At 40.3% G+C, this 20665-nt stretch overlaps 1 protein-coding gene across 2 annotated transcripts; it reads left to right on the top strand.

The window, feature by feature from the left end:
* The first annotated feature begins 632 nt into the window (after positions 1 to 632).
* On the top strand, positions 633 to 19287 carry Gorab (golgin, RAB6 interacting). Of its 2 annotated transcripts, XM_051147722.1 has the most exons (5): positions 633 to 797; positions 7720 to 8071; positions 10923 to 11024; positions 13021 to 13161; positions 18751 to 19287. In XM_051147722.1, the coding sequence occupies exons 1-5, from the start codon at positions 737 to 739 to the stop codon at positions 19193 to 19195; spliced, it is 1101 nt and encodes a 366-aa protein (XP_051003679.1). In that variant the 5' UTR covers positions 633 to 736; the 3' UTR covers positions 19196 to 19287. The 2 variants fall into 2 exon arrangements, with proteins under 2 accessions (XP_051003679.1, XP_051003680.1); XM_051147723.1 differs by lacking the exon at positions 633 to 797 and having other exon boundaries at positions 7929 to 8075.
* Positions 19288 to 20665: the final 1378 nt, after the last annotated feature.

Genomic DNA, 20665 nt, shown 5'->3' with positions numbered 1-20665 from the left:
AAATGGAAGTTCTAGAAGAAAGCTTTAGGCAAAACAATAATTCATTAAGTGCGACTTGGTTGTGGTAAGGTGAGGCACATCTTGTAATCCTAGCACTTGTACGGTTTGTGAATTGGAAGCCAGCAAAACGTCTTAGGATGAAGATTAGGTATTGAGACTCACTCACCAAAGAAACAAGAAAACAAAACAGGTAGGAAGCAAACAAAATCTGCAAGCTGCTATTGTCTGTCAGAGAACTGCCCATTGGGTAAGGCTGAGCTATTCAGGGTTTGCTCAGGACAAACGACCTACCCGGCAAGGATGCTCCAGTACAGCCCAACTCCTAGGCAAGCTAGCCAGCAGGCTTCTCCCAGCTGGTCACACAGGACCCGCCTCCCTTTCGGCCTCCTCTGCTACTGCCTCCCTGCCTGTTGTCCTCCGCCCTTCCTCAAGTTCCCGTCGCTCGCATCTCTGTCAAACATTCGGAACAAGAAGAGCTGGGAGGTTAAGCAGAGACCTCTGAAGAGGGAAGAGGGCCGGGGCGGCGCGGTCAGCTGAGACGGATCTTCAGGCATCTTTCGGGACAGCCCCACAGGGCCCGGCACCTGGAGCCCGCTGGGGGTCCTTGGGCCACAGCTCGGCGCGCTGATTGGCTGTTCGACGAGTCCACGGAAGCAACCCGGATGTGCTTGGGGAGCAGTGTTGGCAGTCTGCGCGCTGAGGTTTGGGCGCCCTTGGGGTGCTGAGGGCTAGGCTGATGGCTCAGGACTGGGCGGGATTCTCCGAGGAAGAGTTGAGGAGACTAAAGCAGAATAAAGGTAACTGCGTATATGCGCGCGGGTGTGGAGTCTTGAGTCTGTGAAGGACAGGAGGCCTTGCGGGTCTGTGAGGGGGCGTGGGGGTTTGAGCTGCAAAAGACGGTGGCCAGGTGGAGCGCCCCAGGTAGATGTCTAAGCTGCGGAGGCCAGAGGGGCGCACGGGGTGTGTGTGTGGGGGGGGGGTTCTCTTTTAGGATCCGTATTCTGACGAATTGACTATTTTATGCAAAAAGGATTTAGTCTAGGGAGAGAAAGCGAGGCTTCCACCTGAATGGTTCCTAAGGGAGGATTGTCGCACGACTCAATGGATGTAATAGACTTGATATTCTAAGGGCATATATGGGGGAGGAGGTCTCCCTCAGTCACAGACATAGGGGAGGGGAGAAGGGGAGAAATGGGAGGAAACAGGGGAAGGGCTAACAATCGAGATGTAATATGAATAAATTAATAAAAATTTTTTTTGAAAGTGACAATACAAAAAAAGAGATTGGGGTCAGGGTGAATGAAGAGTGCTGCTTCATGTGTCGCATAATTGTGGTGAACTTACAAAAACAGCTTTTGGGAAGGAGTCATGAGGGCGAATAAACGCAAAAGAGGTGATTTTTATGATACATCTGTATCGCGTTTCCTTCCGGCTTCCGGGTAATTTTGCACTTCTTTCCAGTTCTTGGGAGTCAGCAAACCAATAGGATTTTTGAGAGATTAGGGGTGTGTGTGTGTGTGTGTGTGTGTGTGTGTGTGTGTGTGTGTGTGTGTATGTATGTATGTATGTATGTACACGTGCAACGGACTCTTACATGTCCGTCCCTGTTGCCTTCAGGGACAGCCAAATTCTGGTGCTCTCCCCCAGGGATTTATGGAGTAATTATGTATCACCGAACAAGCTTGCTTCTGATTAATTACATTTCCGATACTCTCTGAGTGTGGTGGTGCCTACCTGTAATCCCAGCATTCGGGAGGCAGAGGCAGGCGGATCTCTGTGCGTTCAAAGACAGCCTGGGCTGTCCAGAACAGCCGGGCTCACACAGAGAAACCCTGTGTACAAAAAACAACAGCAGCAGCAGCAACTTGATAGGAAATGTCTTTAAAAGCTCTTGACCTGTATTTGAAATTTCATAAAGATATATGTGAAAATTATGGTAGTGGCCATTATTTTCAGTGAGAACTTTCTGCCACTACTGGCAACATTAAAAAAAGAAACTTTTGTTTAAGGATAAAATTAAATTTCTCCATGTCTATCGTTGGTTTGTAAGAGATTTGGATATGGCTCGGATCTTTGGAATTTTTAGCCTAGTTATGAGAATTCTCTAGGGTTGACAGGTGCAAAAGGAAGTAAATTAATAACATGGGGTCAGTGTGCCTTATGTACATTGGGGAACATTGGGCTGGTCCAGGGGTCTTATAAGATTATACTATCAAATATGTCCCAACTGATTCTATCCATCTGGATGTCTCCAGATTCCTTTTTTATATGTGAATCATACACCACTCAAAGACCTATATGATCCGACTTTCAAGTTCTGGGTATCTGCTTCTGAATCAGGTGTGTTGTCTGGCCCAGGGACCTTGTCGTCCTGAAGAAGGGGAATGCTATCCTGTCATGCAACGTAACTTCTACATTTGAGAAGATGAACAGGGCACCTTTGCCTTTTAGAGAGCTTGTAGATTAATGAGACAAACTATAAAATAACATGGTCGATGTTGCGCAGGTGGTAGCCGTAGAGCCAGTTCATGCTGAGGACTTACTGGACAGTGGGGATAGTCCATGGAGGTTAAATGTTGGCAGAAGTTAATGTGCCAGGGCAAAGGTTTGATGTGGGACTTAAGTATATTTGTTATCTAAGAGAATATTTTAAACTGTTTCTTCAGTTTGGATTTGGTTAGGTGAGAAGGACTTGAACGTCAAGGCCTGTCATTTAGTTACGAAACGTTAGACTGTGGACATAAAGTCACTCATGTATGACATCGGTGAGAACAGAGGAAGTAGCTTCGCATCTTTATGTGAAGCCATGGTGGAACACGGTGATCAGCATATAAAATTACCAAGCCTTCTATCTTGCTGCAGAAATCACATCTTTATCACAGCGGTTAAGAGTACAGTTAACTAATCTAGGAAGATGGCATCGGTTGCCAGCAAAAGTAAGGACAGGGAGCTTTTGATACACTGGAGTGCATGTGTAGTCAAGAATGTTCCTAGCCACCTTGTTTATAATATTCAAAAGTTAGAAACAAACCACTTGTCTACTGACAGGTGAGGGTAAATAATACACACTAGTTGGTGGGACTCTATTAGTCACTAGCCACATTCTTTAATTTATAAATTACATAAATAGTTGCAAAAGAAGCAAGTTGCAGCTGAGTAGATACACTCTGATGCAGTTTATATATGAAAAAAAAAATAAAGCAGTTGTATTTTAAGACTATATCTGAAGAATATGGAAGGAACGAAACAGAATTTGAATTGGTAGAGAGGCAAGGAGATACAGTCAGGGAGGGATAAATACAGCAGTATTGGTAATTAAGACAGTAGGCTAAAACAGTTTAAATTGAAGCAATAAAAAATACTTTAACATAGCCAATTGTCTAAAATAATGAAGGCTTGTTTTTCAGTCTAGGGTCATGTGACCATGGGTTGCTAGGTGAAGCTGAAGATACACTGTCTTTTGATGCTGTCACATGCCAGTTATTTTTGGCGGGAAGAGAAGAAGATTGAAAATAGAACATTGGTAATTAAATGCTTTCACTAGTAAATTATTTTAATAAAAGTAAGTCATATAATTTTAGGGGTTGGAAACATTTATATTTACCTGAAATGGTGACAGTGGAGAGTGGGGAAGTATGTCACCTGCATGCATTGACATCTTAAACTGAATTATTTTCAGTCATACAGGCTGGAGGAGTATATGACACACATATACACAAGTATGTATGTGTGTGTACATATACACACATACGATCTGTGGTTGATTTCATATGGAAAAAATGGAAGAACATGGTGCAACTATGTTCTGTCAGTTTTAAAATATATATTTATTTCTATGTATCTTTTATTATTCTTTACAATTTATTTATTTATTTATTTATTTATTTATTTATTTATTTATTTATTGTGTGTGTGTGTGTCTGGGTCCCTTGGCTCTAGCATGGGCCAGGCAGTCAAAGGATGTCTTGTAGGAGTCAGTTAACTCCTTCTACCATGGGGTCCTAGGGATCAGAACTCTGGTCTTCAGGCTTGCTGACAAGTGACTTTACCTGTTCAGCCATCTCACCCAACGTCTTTATTCTTGATATTCATACTCTCTCTTGTCTCTGTCCTTATTTAGTAATTCCCTTGCTATTCTTAACATTTATATTTTCATAAAATAATTTTTAAACAAATTTATCATGTCTCAGGGAGTAGGAATTTGGTTAGAATTGCATCGAATCTTTAGATGAGTTTGGAGATATTTGATGTCATCATGTAACTAACACTACCACTGAGGTGGTAAGTGCTGCCATTTATTTAGATCATCTGTAATGCCTTGTAACACATTTTAGAATTTTCCCCATACAAACCTTGAATGTTTCCTGTTGTTAGATTTTTCTTCCCTAGATGTATGGTCATTTCTGGTATTGAAATATTCTCTCTTTAATTATGTTGTCAACTCTTTGCTAATAGTGAATGAATAAAACTAAAAGAAATAATAGATGCTTCAAAGAAAATGAATATGAATAGATGCTCCATTAGCACAAAGCAGACATTAGAAATCAAAAGAACAGGTACCACCTTATGCTCTCTGGGTTGCCGGAAGTTAAAACATTAAACAAAACAGTACCATGTATTAATGTGGCTTCTTACACATTTGCTGGACAAAATGCATTTTAGAAACCAGTTTAACATCTAATGTAATACTTTATCGCCCAGTTGTTTGGGGGTAGTATCCAAGGCAAATTTTAGTACATAAGGAGACATAATAACCAGGTTCACGGACGTAAAACCAACCTAAGTGTCCCTCAGGGGAAAACGGGGAAACTCTGGTTTTGTCACTCTATGGAATGCAATTCAACACTTGAAACAAATGACTGTAACAGTGTCTATAGTATGGATGAACATTGGCAATATGGTGTTAAATAAGAAATACATAGAAGTACAGTACACTTTTGGTAAGATTAATACTTTTTAGAAATATTTGTAGACCATTATTGGAAATGATCAATACATGATTCAGACGCTATTGAAGATGGGCGGGTCAGAGAGCACAAGATAGAGAGTGGATCTCACAGACCTCGTGTGTTGGCTATATTACACACACGTGAAAAATTACTTGGGGACCGAAGAGAAGACGGGCTTAAGAGTTTTCCCTGGTATTCCAGAGGACTTGAGGTCAGTTCTCAGCACATGCTTGGCTGCTTACAACCTTAGGTAAACTATAGTTCCCTGGGATCTGGATGCCCCCTTTTGGCCTTTGATGTCACTACATGTGTATGCCGTACTTGCATGCAAGCAAAACACTTATATACATAAAATAAAATCTTTTAAAATTTATTTGACTTTTCCCTCCTTGCTTTTGAGTATTCAGTTTTTAAAATGGTAATACTAATAGTTGTCAGTATAGTTCACAAGCTAGCATCTGCTTGCTGGCCTTTGTTTTTTTATTTTTGTTGCTTTATGGTTCTGAGGATTGGCCCCTGAGTGTCATATTGTTGCTTCGCCTCTGAGCTGTATCATCAGCCTGGCCTTTAGCTGGAACATGCCACTGCAGATGGAGAGGGTTTCCATTATGATATAATCTAGATTTTAATGCTTGTTACAGTTCCCTACATTTAAAACCATGTGCAATTTATATAAAACTGTCATTTAGGGGCTGGACCAGAGCTAAGTGGTTGAGCACTTGCCTGGCATGTGTAAAGTCCTGGGTTCAATCCAACACCACAAAAGAAATAAAGAAATACGTAAATAAATAAATCTCGAAATAATTTCAAGTGCCTGTTTTTAATTGTGAAAATCAGTTTCTGGCTGTATTGGCCTAAAGTGCTTTAATGACAGCGGCTGGCTAGAAATTCCTGTGGCTAGTCCTCCTCGCTTGGCTCTCTCTTATTTAGTTTCCAGTACATAGTATTTCTACAGTGTTTTCTGTTTTCTTATGCCCTGATTATTTATTGATGCTAGTGAAAATATATCATCCTAAGCCTTATATCTGTGCTCTTAAAAATATAGAGCAAAATAGGCAGAGTAGAGTCACAAAGGAACTATGTATTATTCAGTCGTTTTCAGCTGGAGCCCAAAACAGCCTCAGTGACATTGTTGATGGTGTCGAGAAGAATGGTAGCCAACAGTAACCTCTTACTGTAGAGGAGGGCACTCTGCGTTTCTGAGGAAGTCTGTGTCTTAGTTGTTTTTCCTGTGGCTGTGATAAAACACCCTGACAAAAGCAACTGCAGGGGGAAGGGCTGTGTGATGGGGAAGGGCTGTGTGAAGGGGAAAGGGCTGTGTGAAGGGGAAAGGGCTGTGTGAAGGGGAAGGGCTGTGTGGTGGCTCACAGTTGGAGAGTACCAGCTGCCATGGTAGAGAAGTCCCCAAGGCAGAAGCTTAGGGTAACTGGTTGTGCTGCGTCCTCACTCTGAAAGCAGAGGACAAACAGTAAATGCCTGTGTTCAACTCACTCTCTCCCTTTTATACAACCAGGATATCAGCCTAGGGACTGGGGTCACTTACAGTGGGTGCATGCTGGTAGGTAGGTCCATCTGCCAGGTGGTTCTAAATCTTATCAAGTTGATGATTCAGATTAACCAACACAATACACAATTTTGATATTATCTCTGTTTTTTTAAAAAATCATTTTCCATGTATGTGTCATTCTTTCATTGTCCCCACGGGTTAAGTACAACAGATAGTTTCCAACAGGCATGGCAGGTGTTGAGTTCAGTGAAGTAGTCTGAAGCCAAGCTAATGCCTGCAGTTTTCTGCTTTACTTTGGAAAGTTTAAATTAATGAACTTGTACTTCAGAGGTCAGTGTATAGAATTTAAACATCATGCTTAAAATGTCTTTGATTGCTTAGTTTTTGTTTTCTTGTTGTGCTGGGGATTGAATGCAGGGCCTTGTACAGCATGCTGGGCAAATGATGACCACTGTGTGACATGATCAGCCTTAAAAGTCCTGTTTGAGTCGCTCACTTGAAAGGACTCATAATTTTATATAGTGTGGTTTTCTTTTTCTGGTAAAACATATTAGATGTAGTATAAGAGTGAAAATCACTAATTATGAGCACTAAGAGTTTAATCTCGGTATAATAGTGCCCCAAAGGAGCATCATTTGTCCTTTTAAAAACATCCCTGTAATTGTTTTATCTTCCTCTGTTGCTCGCTTCAGGCTACTGTTAAAGTTAGTTTGAATGCATTGATTAGAACTTACCTTGTCTTTGGTGAATATGTCTTTGACTGATCTGTAAGCTAACACAGTATGAAATAAGTAGCATTGTTCGACGGTGTAAACCTAAGGGAAGGATGTCACATTTGAGAACAAGCCATCAGTTGCTTCTGCAGAACAGGAAAAAATATTAATCAAACCAACAATAACAATATTTCAGAGAATTCAATTGGCAACTTAGTTAAATTAGTAAGTTCTTTGATAGTCCTATAGTTGAAATGAAACTTTGCCTTGTATCCTTGGGCCTGATTCAAAGAAATAGATTCCCTATAAAGATGAAACTGAGAGCAAGGCAGGGTTTTGTTAAATATTAATATATATGTAATATATAATGATATAAGAAGTGTTGAACCCAGGAAAATGGATGATTTTTTTTTTCCTGAGCTTTCAAGATAGAGGATGGGAGGGAGGTGCTCCCGAGTTAACAGAAATATAATTCCACTGTTTTATGTGTTAGAGAAATGATTCTTATTTGTTGTTCACACAAGGAATCTTCATTTGCTCTTTTATATAGATCCATTTGAACCTCAGCGCCGTGTCCCTGTGAAAAAAACTCGACAACAGATTCAGCGAGAAAAGGCCCTTCTAGCACAGAGCCAAAAGCTTGGTCTCCAAGATGGGTCATTACCTCCAGAGCAGCTACTCTCCACACCCAAGCAGGGAGCGAGCAATCAGAAACCACGTCCTCCTTCCTCAGATGCCCCTAGTCCTCTCACGCTTCCCGCTTCCCCTGGAAATGGAAAGCCACCAGGTGTTGAAAGTCAACCACGGGAACCAGGACTTGAGAATTCCCATCATGGTCACAGAAATGCTGAGATCCGAACTCCAAAGCCAAATTGCCAAGTGGAGAAAAAGAAAATGGAATTGTTAGTAAGTCTATGAAACTTTTCATCTCCCCCCGACCCAGAAACTGGAAAAAATTCAGCTTGTTGAATTTTTGCCTAGAATGTACCAGCTAACTATTATCTTTATCATACATACTAGCTATTTTTACCCGACAGAGGAGTTATATAGGATGTAGAAAAGATATAGTTTTCTTAAAGCCAGCCATGTGGCACATTTCTGAAAGTACAGTTTTTGGCTAAGGAACTAGCTTCAAGTCTTGAGGCCAGAGTGATGCATAGTAAGTACCAGGTTAAGCTGAACTGTATAGTATGCGTGTGCACACATGAACACACACACACACACACACACACACACACACACAAATATACATGGGAGCAGGGCACTAATCGAGTTGAGATATCTTTGTTTTAGAACTCATATAGGTTAGCTATACCCTTATAGACATTTCCATTTGCTAACTTGTAAATTCTCAGTACTGAAAAGAAAAGATGGCATTTGCTTTTGTTTTTTCCTTTTCTGAAAAAATGTCAAAGTACCTTATGTTTTTCCCAATATCAAGTATATTCCTCATCTCTTCTGGACTAGTTTTTGTGTCACAAAAGTTCTGCTTATCAGAGTTGTATGGCAGAATTTATTTTCCTGAGATGTATAAAACCATATGAATTAAGTTTGCTTGGTTTTGTTTTGTTTTACAGCAGACTCTCTCTATAGCTCAGGAAGCCTTTCAGTTTGTGACTGTGCTGGGCGTTTTAGATCACATGCCATTAGGAAAATCACTGGGTTGTAGATGCTTTAGAACAGCCATAGAGGACTGCTATTTGAGGAACCATTGTTTATAAAAATAAAACTCCTGACAAGATGTGCTTGGGAAAGAGCTACACCCTACAGTGTCCTATGACAACACCTCGGCGTTCTGAGTCAGGCAAAGGCTAAAGAAGAGAAGAGAAGCAGAAGAGAGCAAGGCTAAAGGGAATGCCCGCTTCCTAGTGTAGTGTAGGGGAAAACACCCCAGTCAGAGCAGTGATGAGAGAAATGACAGGTGTCTGTGTACAGTTTGGGAGAGGGACCCAGGTGAACTGGGCCTGGCGTGCCTGTGGAGTGGGAAACAAGAGGCATGGCAGAGGCTGACCCTGAGTGGAAGCTGTAGTAACAGAACGAGACGAGCAGGTGGAGAGTGCTTGCTAGGTCTGTGGGTAAAGTCGCTGGATGGGCTGGATAAACACCTGTAGGAGGAAGAAAGCTTTGCTGTGACTTTATTTCAGTTGATAGCTTTATGATTATGGGCATATTCAATACTTCTTTCAGAACTGGATATGTTAGAAAATATAGCACATGCTTTCAGGCCTTTGACTTACTGTTTTAGTGTATTCCATTTGCGTTTAGCTCAGACAACTATCATTTAAAGCTGTAAGAGTTGGAGATAAAGGACTCAACAGGTTGTGTGTGTGTGTGTGTGTGTGTTTGATTGTACATACACACATGTGTATGTAACAAAGGCTATCAACTTGAGGGGGGCATGGGAGGGGCTGGAGGGAGGGAAGAGAAGGGTAAAGTGATGTGATTCTATTTCAATTAAAAACCTATTTGACCTTTTTTCTTTAAGTTGGAGAAACATGAGCAGAGTGAAAAAGAGTGTAAGAAACATTGTTTGTTAAGATGTTGGGGGAGTCTAGACTTTGCATAAAGAAAATTCTAGAAGGTAAAATCTCTAGCTCAATATTCTTTGACTTCCATTTTACATGTTATTATCCATGCACACATTTCTTTTTTTTTAATTTTATTACTTTATTCATATTACATCTCGATTGTTAGCCCTTCCCCTCTTTCCTCCCATTCTTCCCTCCCTCCCACTTCTCCCCTTCTCCCCTCCCCTATGTCTGTGATTGAGGGAGACCTCCTCCCCCTATATATGCTCTTAGAATATCAAGTCTCTTCTTGGTAACTTGCTATCCTTCCTCTGAGTGCCACCAGGTCTCCCCATCCAGGGGACGTGGTCAGAAAAGGGACACCAGAGTTCGTGTGAGAGTCAGATCTCACTTTCCACTCAACGGTGGAGAATATCCTGTTCGTCGGCTAGGTCTTGGTAGAGGTTCGAAGCTTACTGCCTATATTCTCCTTGGCTGGTACCTTAGTTTGAAGAGGACCCCAGGACCCAGATCTGCCTGTCATAAAGTTCTTCTTGTAGGTTTCCAGGACCCTGTGGGTCCTACTATTTCCCCATTCTTCCATGCTACTCTCATAGCTGCTTTATACATAATAGCCAGAACATGGAAACAGCCTAAGTGTCCCTCAGTAGAAGAATGGACTAAGAAACTGTGGTACATTTACACTATGGAGTACTACTCAGCTATTATAAACGAGGAATTCCCGAAATTTGTGGACAAATGGATTGATCTAGAAATTATCATAATGAATGAGTTCACCCAGAAGCAAAAAGAGACAAACGGTATATACTCACTTATATCAAAACACTAGTCCAAGGAATACGTACCATGAAAATCTTTACTTACCAAGAAAGTGGGTCAGAGGAGAGGACATCCTATTGAGACTTCATGCACACATTTCTTTATACTCCTAAAAGAATGTCACAGTACTTGGGCTTCCATTTTGTGGGTTCCTAGATTATACACATATATAGATTTCAAAGGTCCGATTTCTGGAAGCCTCTTTACTTCAGCTCGTGTTCTTTGTTCATATTAGAACAGAATAATGAGCTGCAGATGGGTTTCTTTTAAGGATATTTTTGAAAGAAAGTATATGTAATCTGCCTGATTAAATTGTATGTGTAGGAGACAGACTGGTAAGGCATGGGGTTGAGTAACAGTCTTTTTCATGAATTCATTTTTGTGCCTTTTCTTTTTTTTTTCTCAGGCAAGAAAAATCTCGGTGGGAAGTCCTCCAACAAGAACAGCGACTAATGGAAGAGAAAAATAAACGTAAGAAAGCCCTTTTGGCTCAAGCAATTGCGGAAAGGTGAGGCGTCTGGACAGAGGCTTGTGACCCACAGTCGTCTCTGTAGAGCTCCTGTTTATTTTCCTATGCCTTACCCAGTAAACAGATACTTTGCAACTCTTGCTTTTAAGACAAACTATTCTTTAAATGATACTGAAATTCTAGTTTTGCCTTTTATGGAGGATTCTTTTTCTTTTTCTTTTTCTTTTAAGTAATGAATGGCGTTTGTGGTGTCAGCGGCAACTGAAGGCCTGGCATCAGTGTTCAGCTGTAAATGCTATCATAAACCTTGGTTGTGTTTCTTGCTGGCGTGTTTCTTAAATAATGTACTGTGTTTTATTGGTAACTTAGAGCAGCCATCGTATACCATGTGCGAGGCTTGGTTTGTCTTCAACACCTTCGGTGTTAAGTGTGTCAGTAATCTCTTCTCATGTACTATATTGTACTTACACTTGTCCCAGTTGCAGCACCCCATTGTAAGCCGTTCTTCCCTGGCCCTGCAGCCTTTCCTGTGCTTTGAGTTTGTAGATCCTGATCTCCTGTGGCTTAAGGTGTGTCAACCAAGTAGTGACTGAACTGAATGCAAGTGACAGGTTTGCTTTTAAGACCTCCAGGTAGGAGTGGTAGAACTTGCCCACAATGCTAACACTCCCAAGACTGAGACAGGGAAATTGTTCCAAGTGCAGGGTCAGCCTAGGCTGCACCTCTGGATAGTTAAACTGTTACTGCTTGAGGTTTGACTTGATACAAGGGAGAAGAGGTGACAGGAAGATACGTAGATACAGAATAACTCAGGGAGAAAAACATCTGAAAAAGATTGGTTTTACTCCTTCTAGAACAACTTCTCATGAAGTATAATAAAGATATTAAACTCACAGGTTGGCTTATATTTCAAGAAAAAGAGCAAACTATAAAATAATAATACTATCTATTTCTCCACAAGTGACTATGCTCTTAAAAGGATTCCCTTAGTCACTACTAGGAGTAGAGAAGGTTTATTGGGGGGTTTATTAGTTGTACTCAGCTTGCTGAAGTGGTATGCACCTGTAACCCTGCCAATTGGAAGGCAGAGGCGGGAAAATTGTGAGTGCAGAGCCAACCTAGCCATGTTGTCCTCTGCTTTAAAGAGAATGTATAGATTCCATACTTCTCTGCCTTCGATTTAAGACAGAATAACATAGCAACAGCAATATGGGGAAATGCAGCGTGGTTATGTTATTAACACTGGATAATCAGTACTGGGCATACGCCTTGGGCTGGCCGGTGAGTGCGGGCAGAAGGGAGATGAATGCCTTATGCAGGAAAAGTCAAGAGTGTAAACTTCACTGTAGCAGAGTTACCGGGGGAGGTTCTGCTCCTAGACAGCATGTGTGAAAATTGAAACGAGTGGATTCATGATTAAAGGTTCGCTTTTGTGTTTATCACTCTGTTTTTGAAACACACACACACACACACACACACACACACACACACACACACGACCGAGGAGTCGGGTATGCTTTTCAGCAGAGGGTGTCTGAGTCCAATGGCTAATTTTAAGGGCCTATATACAGTTTTCAAGGAAACAAGATGAGGCTGAAGAAATTGACAACATAGATGTTAGCAGACAAGGGAGTGTTATTTAGTGAGATTGTTTCTTTATATCAAGTGAGGGTGGGAGGTAAAAATGAACTCAGGAAGGAGGCTGTGGTGGTTACTTAGATGTGAAAGGAATAGTGACACGTTCTTTTAGGACTTTTTCTTAGAGAATGGATGTAAGTTCACAAAAGAACTGTTCATCTTGTACTTTTACAAAAATCTTAGTGTTTGCTTTGTTCATTAAAATAATATCTACTAATAGCAAGTTTAGAAAAACAAGGAAAAAAGAGCATTTATTTTCATTTTGATTTTTTTCTAATTATTGAAAAATGTCATGAGCTATAATTATATATACAATTACTGTCCTTTTCTATATATATCATGTATGGAAATGTGGTCTTAAAGTGTTTTTCTCCACCTCACATTCCTGGTTTTCCAGATCTAAAAGGACTCAAGCAGAGACTATAAAACTAAAGAGGATCCAGAAGGAGTTACAGGCCTTAGACGACATGGTGTCGGCTGACATTGGAATCCTCAGGAACAGAATTGACCAGGCCAGCCTAGAATACTCCTATGCACGGTGGGTAGGGTAGAGGGTCCGAGCCGTCTGCCTGAAGTCATATCTGATACTAACTATGCCAGTGGGCTTTGTGAAAATTACCAGTAAAGTCTCATGAGAATGCCCTTAGTAATGCACTAATTCAAGGCCACCAGTCCTATGGCTTAACCTTGATGAAATTCCTGTTACAACACTTCCTGAATTATTCATTTGCATTTTAGTGTTTCCTGATTAACCTTCATCTTATTAACATTTGAGACCCTGAGTATTTCAGGATCTATCAAATCATATGTCTGCTTAGCTTGCTGCAGAAATAGATGATTCTAATACCTAGTCTCTGTTCCTTTCATTAACATTTTGACTCTTTGATATTCCCTTTATTGAATTGGAGCCAAATTATTTTTTATCAAAGTAAGAAAATTACTTTTTGAAAAACTTTAGAATATAAGCTAGGAATAGTGACACATGCTGATATATTCCCCACACTCAAGAGACTGAGGCAGGCGGATCACTGCCAGTGGAAAGCCAACCTTGGGTACAAAGTAAGATTCTGAGTAGAAAGAAAAGCTCCTGTGGCATATTTTCCCTACTATCCTCTTAAGAATTGTAAAGTTTGTTTGTTCCTTGTTTGGTTATACTTTGTACAAAATGCTCTGCTATCATAGGCTTCCTTGGTTTTCAACTGTTGCCATTTTTTATAAAGGGAAAAATTGCAGAATATTTTTAAAGTGAATAAACACATGTAAAGAATTATATGGGCTGTGCAAACAGATAAAAGGGCAAAAAAAAAAAAAGACCAATTTCAGGCTTCTCGATTCCTTCAACACTGCTTTAATCATCCCAGTTTGTCTTTTTTTCACACAGGAATGCTGTGCTAATGACTCAGCTTTGTGTCTTTTCCTGTAACAGTAGAAATCAATCCGAATGCTTCATTAGTCTCGGGTAAACCACAACATCAAAATGTTTATATAACAATTTAATAAAGCGGAAATGCTCCGTGATAGTTTAATTCGCTGTTCAGTGTTTGTTAAAAGAGGCCGTGGTTGTCTTTGTGACTTGGGTAATTGTTGTTTGCTCATATGCTGAGACATAATGGGTTGCCTTTATTAGTGGACAGCCTAAATTAGTGCCGACAGTAGCTGATAACCAGACGGTCCCAATTTCTGTTACTGTTTAGGAGGTAACTAGAATTTTGTTATAAGTAAACTCAGGCTTGACTTTCAGCAAGTCTTATTCTCTGTAACTGAGCTGCCAGAGGGTCGTTGTCACACCTCTCTAGCCTCTCATCTAGACGGCTCATAGCATCCTCATAGTCCTGGGTCAACAGGGAAAGTCAGAGAGAGAGAGAGAGAGAGAGAGAGAGAGAGAGAGAGAGAGAGAGAGAGAGAGAGAGAGAGAGAGAGAGAGAGAGAGAGAGAGAGAGAGAGAGAGAGAGAGAGAGAGATCCTGAATATATAAAATAGTCTTCTCAGTCTGTTTTACTTCTGTCCTGAGCAGGCTGCAGAAAGATGTCCTTTTCACATTGGCTGTTAGGTAGGAAATGTCAGGTTTAGCTTTCAAAATTGACAGAGAAGGTAGAATTGTGATTTTTTTTTTTTAACTGAAACTGTAGAGAATTCTTACACAGCAAAAGTGTTTCACATCATATATTTTTATCTCATATGTTTAATAAGCTAAGGATATCACTTGAATGTTGTTACTGACATAGCCGTTAATGTTTACTGGTATGGGAGGCTCTTGGGAGGGGAATCAGAGAAGCCATAGACAGTCCTAACTGAAATTAGGGTTGTGTCTTGTTCATTCATAGGATTAGTGCAGAATTGGAATTATAGATTCCTGTAAGTGCTACCTGTTTAAATGATTAATTCTTATCCTTAGAAGTAATTTTCACTCATCAATTGATGATATTGAAGAAGTTCATTTGAATGGACTGTTCTGAACACTGATACATCACTTGCATGATCAGTTTTACTACTTAGACTCCAAGCTGTGACTATGTATTGTTTCAGTTTCCTAGGACTATACAAATTACTACAAACTGTATGCCTTAGATTACCTGAAAGCTCTTATCTTATATTTCTGGAGACTAGAAACCCAAAATAAATGTGTTAGCAGGGACATAGTTTCTAGGAGACCCTATGGGTCAATCTCTTGCCTTCTCCAGCCTCTGATGGCTATGCCTATTCCTGACCGTGTGGCCACAGCTATCTATCCTGTGTTGTCATAGTCACATGCGTTCTCTTGTCTCCACATTTCCTCTGCCCTCTCCTGTCACAGGTCCCATGTGATTGTATTTGGGACCCACTGGAATCCAGAATGCCTCCTCATAGAGCCCTCCATCACATCCTTTCTCCTAAAACTAACTTCTCAAGTTTCACAGATTCAAAACTGGTATTTTTGGGAAGCTAGATTTTAGCTTACGCTCATATTTGAATTAGTCTAGCAGCATCAAGACGCCTTTCCCTGTCAGTTTTCTCTATTTCCAACATATGCAACAAATTTAAAAATTATTCATTTGTATTCATTGAAAACAAAGAACGTGAAGGGGACAGTATTACATATTCTTGAGGTAGTACTTTAAACAAAGAACTAGGGAATTGACAGTTGATAAGTTATTCAGTTATGTCATCTTTTTACATCATTCCCTGTTTTTATCATGAAAACTTCCTATGGTGATGGGATAACAAAGCGCTTCAAGATAGAGGGAGAGTCTCTCTCAGATCCTATTTTGTTAACTGAGATTCTGGTGTTCTTCTGAAATTCTAAGAAAGGATAAAAATCACACGTTAATCCATACACTAAGTTGAACTTTTCAGAAAAAAAGAGACCTGTAACTTAAAAGTGGATCAGTGGAACTTAGTGGTGTAGAAAGAGTTAAACATTGAATTTTGTTTTGTTTTAAGAACTTCAAAGACACCAAGACCAAGAAATAATTTTTAAGACCTTTAAAAAACATTAAATCACCCAGTGTCCCCTTAAAATAACACAACAGTTCTATAATTACATTTCCAGCGTCTATGTATAATGATGTTACTATTCTCTTCCAGAGTACCTGTCCTACCCAGACTCAGTATGAATGATGAGACCCCTAGGCTAATCCTGTAGATTGTGAAACTAACCAATATATTAAACATCAGTCACTGTGTAGGAGAATATATGGGCATGTTTTAGGCTGGAAAGACTTTAAACAAATAAACAAAATGTGGAATCTTAAATGATTTATCTGGGGTGAGCCCGATCAATGGAGACCTAGGGACCTGATTGCAAATGTTAATTCCAATTCAGTATTCATGAACCCAGTCTGTAAATCTCTACTGCTGGGGAAGCAGAGGTAGAGAGTTGGGGATAGGAACAGACCTGGAGAGAAGAGAATCTGGGGGAAAGGCTAAGGTATTCATAATATCTATAGTATCAGCACTCTTGTCTTAATGTTTAAACATTCATAAGTAGGTTTTGTTATCAAGTGTAAAAATAAAGAACCCAGATACCTAATAAAGTTCTTATATTATAATTTTTGTGTGGGAAGTCATTGAAACATGGTGCATTCATTCTTACATTTATTAGATGATAGTGGAATAGTAAATGAGCACCATGTAAATAATGGTTTTAAACTGCAAATATCCAAAACCTCCATTTCTTGTAACTAGTTTTAGATGCATGTCACTAAATGTCAGTGATGGTTTTGATTTGGGTGCTGAGATGGGGAAATAATTTTGGGGGTCACCGGGAAGGATTCTTGAACTGCTTACATGGCTGAATCTCAAGCCACGTGTCTCCCATGATGGTGGCTGACATTGTTTTACAGATAGACCCAAGACTGAGCTGCAGTCACTACCAGAGTTACCATTCTGATTTTTGGTCTTTTCATGACCTTTTCTCTGACTCCTTCTGCAGAAATCCAAGTATTTCACTCAAGATGTTGACCTTGGTAGTACAGCAAAGATTTATATCCATTCCAGGCCATTTCATTCACAGGCTAAACAGTAGTTCATGACCAGCAACATCAGGAACTCCGTTTAAACTGAGATGAGCAAGGCCTGTCCATGCTGTGTTTCTGGGTATGGAGAAATGGACTAGAATGAACTGATGGAGAGCCACAGCTGATAGCCGTTTTGGTCTGTGAGTGTAAAGGAGAGCTCAGGTAGAAATGCTGTGGCTTCTGAGCATCGAGAACACCCTGTGATGCTGCTCCCTATGTCTACTGTAAAAAATTCTCTCTCTCTCTCTCTCTCTCTCTCTCTCTCTCTCTCTCCCCCCCCCCCTCAGATTAGCTAGATACCCATGTATCCAAAGACCAAAAAGTATACAGACTAGACAACAGAGGACAGCTTTGAGCCTTCAGTTCTCAACAGTGAAAGCCTTTTAAAAGTGTGTCCTTTCAACTAATCTTACATCAGGAGGTATAATTCTTCCGTATTTTCTGAAAATTATACTTAAAGCTGCATATTAGAATTAATGAAGTTAAGTAGGTCATCATAACTGGTAAGCCAACAGGTCCTTCACAAATATTAGTGGCAATTAAATTGAACTAGTTGATAAATTGGAATTTCTTTTTCAGTAAAGGAAGAAACCTACTTTGTTCTGTAGAAAAGTAACCCATTATATAGAATGTTTTTATAGCAATATAATGTAATAGGGTGGGGGAGGTTTTAGTGGGTCTTCTCCCCTAGAGTTATCTCAACATCACAGGAGACTGGCAGTACTCACTCATGCAGCTTATACCTGTGCAGATACACAAAACAGCATGCCTTTCCTTTCCTTTTCCTCCTCCTCATGTATGTTAGGCAAGTATATTCTCACCCTGTAAAATCTCTTACATGGAACAATAGTCTATTGTTATGTGGAATAAAAACAACTTAGCTAGAGATTTTCAACTAGGAGCCCTTGTGTCCCACAGGAAGATGTTGGCAATGTCTAGAGACATTTTTGGTGTCATAGCTTAGTGTGTGGTGGTATATTAAGAGATGACACCAGTGATGCTGTGCAGCATCCTACAACCTACTGGGCAGCTCCTCACAAGAAAGAATTCTGTGGCCTAAACTATCAGTGCGGACTTTGAGAAGCCCTGCCTAAACTTACCGTGGTCTGGCAGTATTTACTTCTTGCCCTCACTTGGTATCTTTAGTTGAGTGTGCTCTGTCCTTACCATGTCCTTTCCTTCTTCATTAACTATTTCTCTCCCCGCCCATTAATTAAGAGGGATGAATTTCCCACTTTCTTGTTTTGCCTCCCATCAATTACCAATTGTATTTCGAGTCGCTGCACCAGAGTGGCAATATTTATACTACATAACCTGGCAAATGTCACAAGTCTGAGCTCTCTGTTTCCCTCTCGCCCCAGAGCTAACCTTCCACTAAGTGAATTCTCCTGGTCTACTGTCACTGAGACCTAGCTTTGGAAAGATAATACAGAAGAATCAGGCGATAAACCCAAGTAGCGGTGTCGTGAGAGTTGCAGCTTCCTATCCTGGCTTCCCTTATATAGTGTCAGCTATTGTTTAAGTGTCAGTATCCATAGCTTCATTGCACTTCATTCCACATTTTGTGTTTGTTCCTGACTTGAAGAAAGCCTCACAACTGAAAGTGGGTGAACCGATCTTTGTCCTCATAGGAAGCGCTACGACCGGGCTGAAGCGGAGTACATTACAGCAAAGCTGGATTTACAGCGTAAAACTGAGGCAAAAGAGCAGCTCACCGAACACCTCTGCACCATCATCCAGCAGAACGAGCTCCGGAAGGCCAAGAAGCTGGAGGAGCTGATGCAGCAGCTGGACGTGCACGCCGATGAGGAGGCTTTGGAGCTGGAGGTGGAGGTTGAACAGTTGCTTCGAGAACAGGAAGCGGAGGCAGGCAAGCGAGTGGTTCCTGTAGAGAGGCTGTGCCAGCCTGGTGTGGGGAGTGTGTCTTCAGGAGTGATTGAAGAGAACAAAGAGCCTCGAGAGCAAGCTGGGTCTCCACAGGCAGACAAGCCTGGCAGACACTGCAGCAGCACTCCCCCTAGACCAGACTGCTCAGATGGAGCAGCCCAGAACTCTTCAGCTGCTGTGGCCACATGAGGGGCTGGCGGTGTTTTCAGTTACTGTGTCCTGCGGTAATTGTAGCCTGCCTGATAAAACATCTCTAAACCTGTTTGTATTTGAATCCGTGCCTAGCATTAGTATACCAATATGTCAGCTCATTCCAAAGCCACAGCACTGACTCCTTGGTGTTCCTTCAGTCCTTGTTGCTGAGTTAAAATAAGTAACTCAGGGTGAAGAGCCCGGAGCCCTAGGTTTGATCTCCAACACTACAAAAAGCAAAATGGTAAGAGGAAACTACATGGCCAGAGCGTCGAGCAAGTAGATCCAGAAAAGCAAAGTAAGGTGCTCCTCAGTACTTGACCAAACTTAACTTGTGAGGGAATATTGAGACTGCATGATTGTCTGTGCAGTCATTACAAAGATAAAAATTATTACATACAGAAAAAGGACAAGAGGAAAACAGGTTAAATTGCCAATCTGGATATTACTTGAATGACTAGATACAACCTGGAAATCACAGCTTATGTAAGGAACCAGAAAACTTAAACCAATATTATTTTCCCTTTAATTTGCCATTGAATGGTTTCTGAATTTTGGTTAGTTGATACACATCCATAAACAAACAGTGTATGTGAAACTTTATATTTACCAATTTTGTTTTTCTTAATGAATTGCCAGGTAAAGTTTAGACAGTCAAAGTGTTTCTAAAGTGAATATGAAAATGGCAGATCTTATTGCCACTTGATTATCCAACTCCAACTCGAAAACTCCATAATGTAGGTATTTATATGTTGGGTATTGATTATGCTGACCTAAGACATCTAAATTGTTAAAGTTCTCATTTTCTAAGTACTTTCATAGTTTGTTAATCACCTGTTCCCTAATACTTGACCACTACATTGTGCTAGATGTGAATGTGTAAATATTTTAGTTTTGCCACAAAAATATACCAATAGTATCACAAATTATGATCTATTTATCAGTAATTACAAAAAATAAACAAATGTTTTGGTCATTAAAAAGGAAGTGTTACTAAAGGAGGTAAAGACAGTTGTGTCCATGATACATTATAGGAGAGTTAGGGGCATCCTATTTTTAAATTGTCGTTTAAGGCATTATCTTCTGATAATAAGGATGCTTTATATTTTTCTATGTCCTGAGCTGCAAGTATAATTTTCCATTACTGACTTCTAAACACAAAAATTTATTTAGATGGTGTTATTTTTATTTATGGGTGACATACAAATTTAAAACTTCATTGCCCAATACAGTCTTATTTTTCTAAGGAATAAACAAGTCTGATATGTTTACAGTATGGTCTTTTGTTCACCTTAAAAAAATGCTTCAAATCTTTTAATATGTATCAGATAGCATGCATGTGTAACAAAGAATCACGCAAGAAATGTACCATCTACCACACCTGGTACAGCTGTATACTTCTGTTACATTTTCTGCCTATCTCAACCCATAAAAGTTCACTGCATCTGTCTACTAACAGTTTTGCTT

The sequence above is a fragment of the Acomys russatus genome, chromosome 6 (genome assembly GCF_903995435.1).
Source record: "Acomys russatus chromosome 6, mAcoRus1.1, whole genome shotgun sequence".
Lineage (NCBI taxonomy): Eukaryota > Metazoa > Chordata > Mammalia > Rodentia > Muridae > Acomys > Acomys russatus.
Note: the sequence above shows the minus strand (reverse complement) of the source record. Positions and strands in the feature narration are given on the sequence as shown.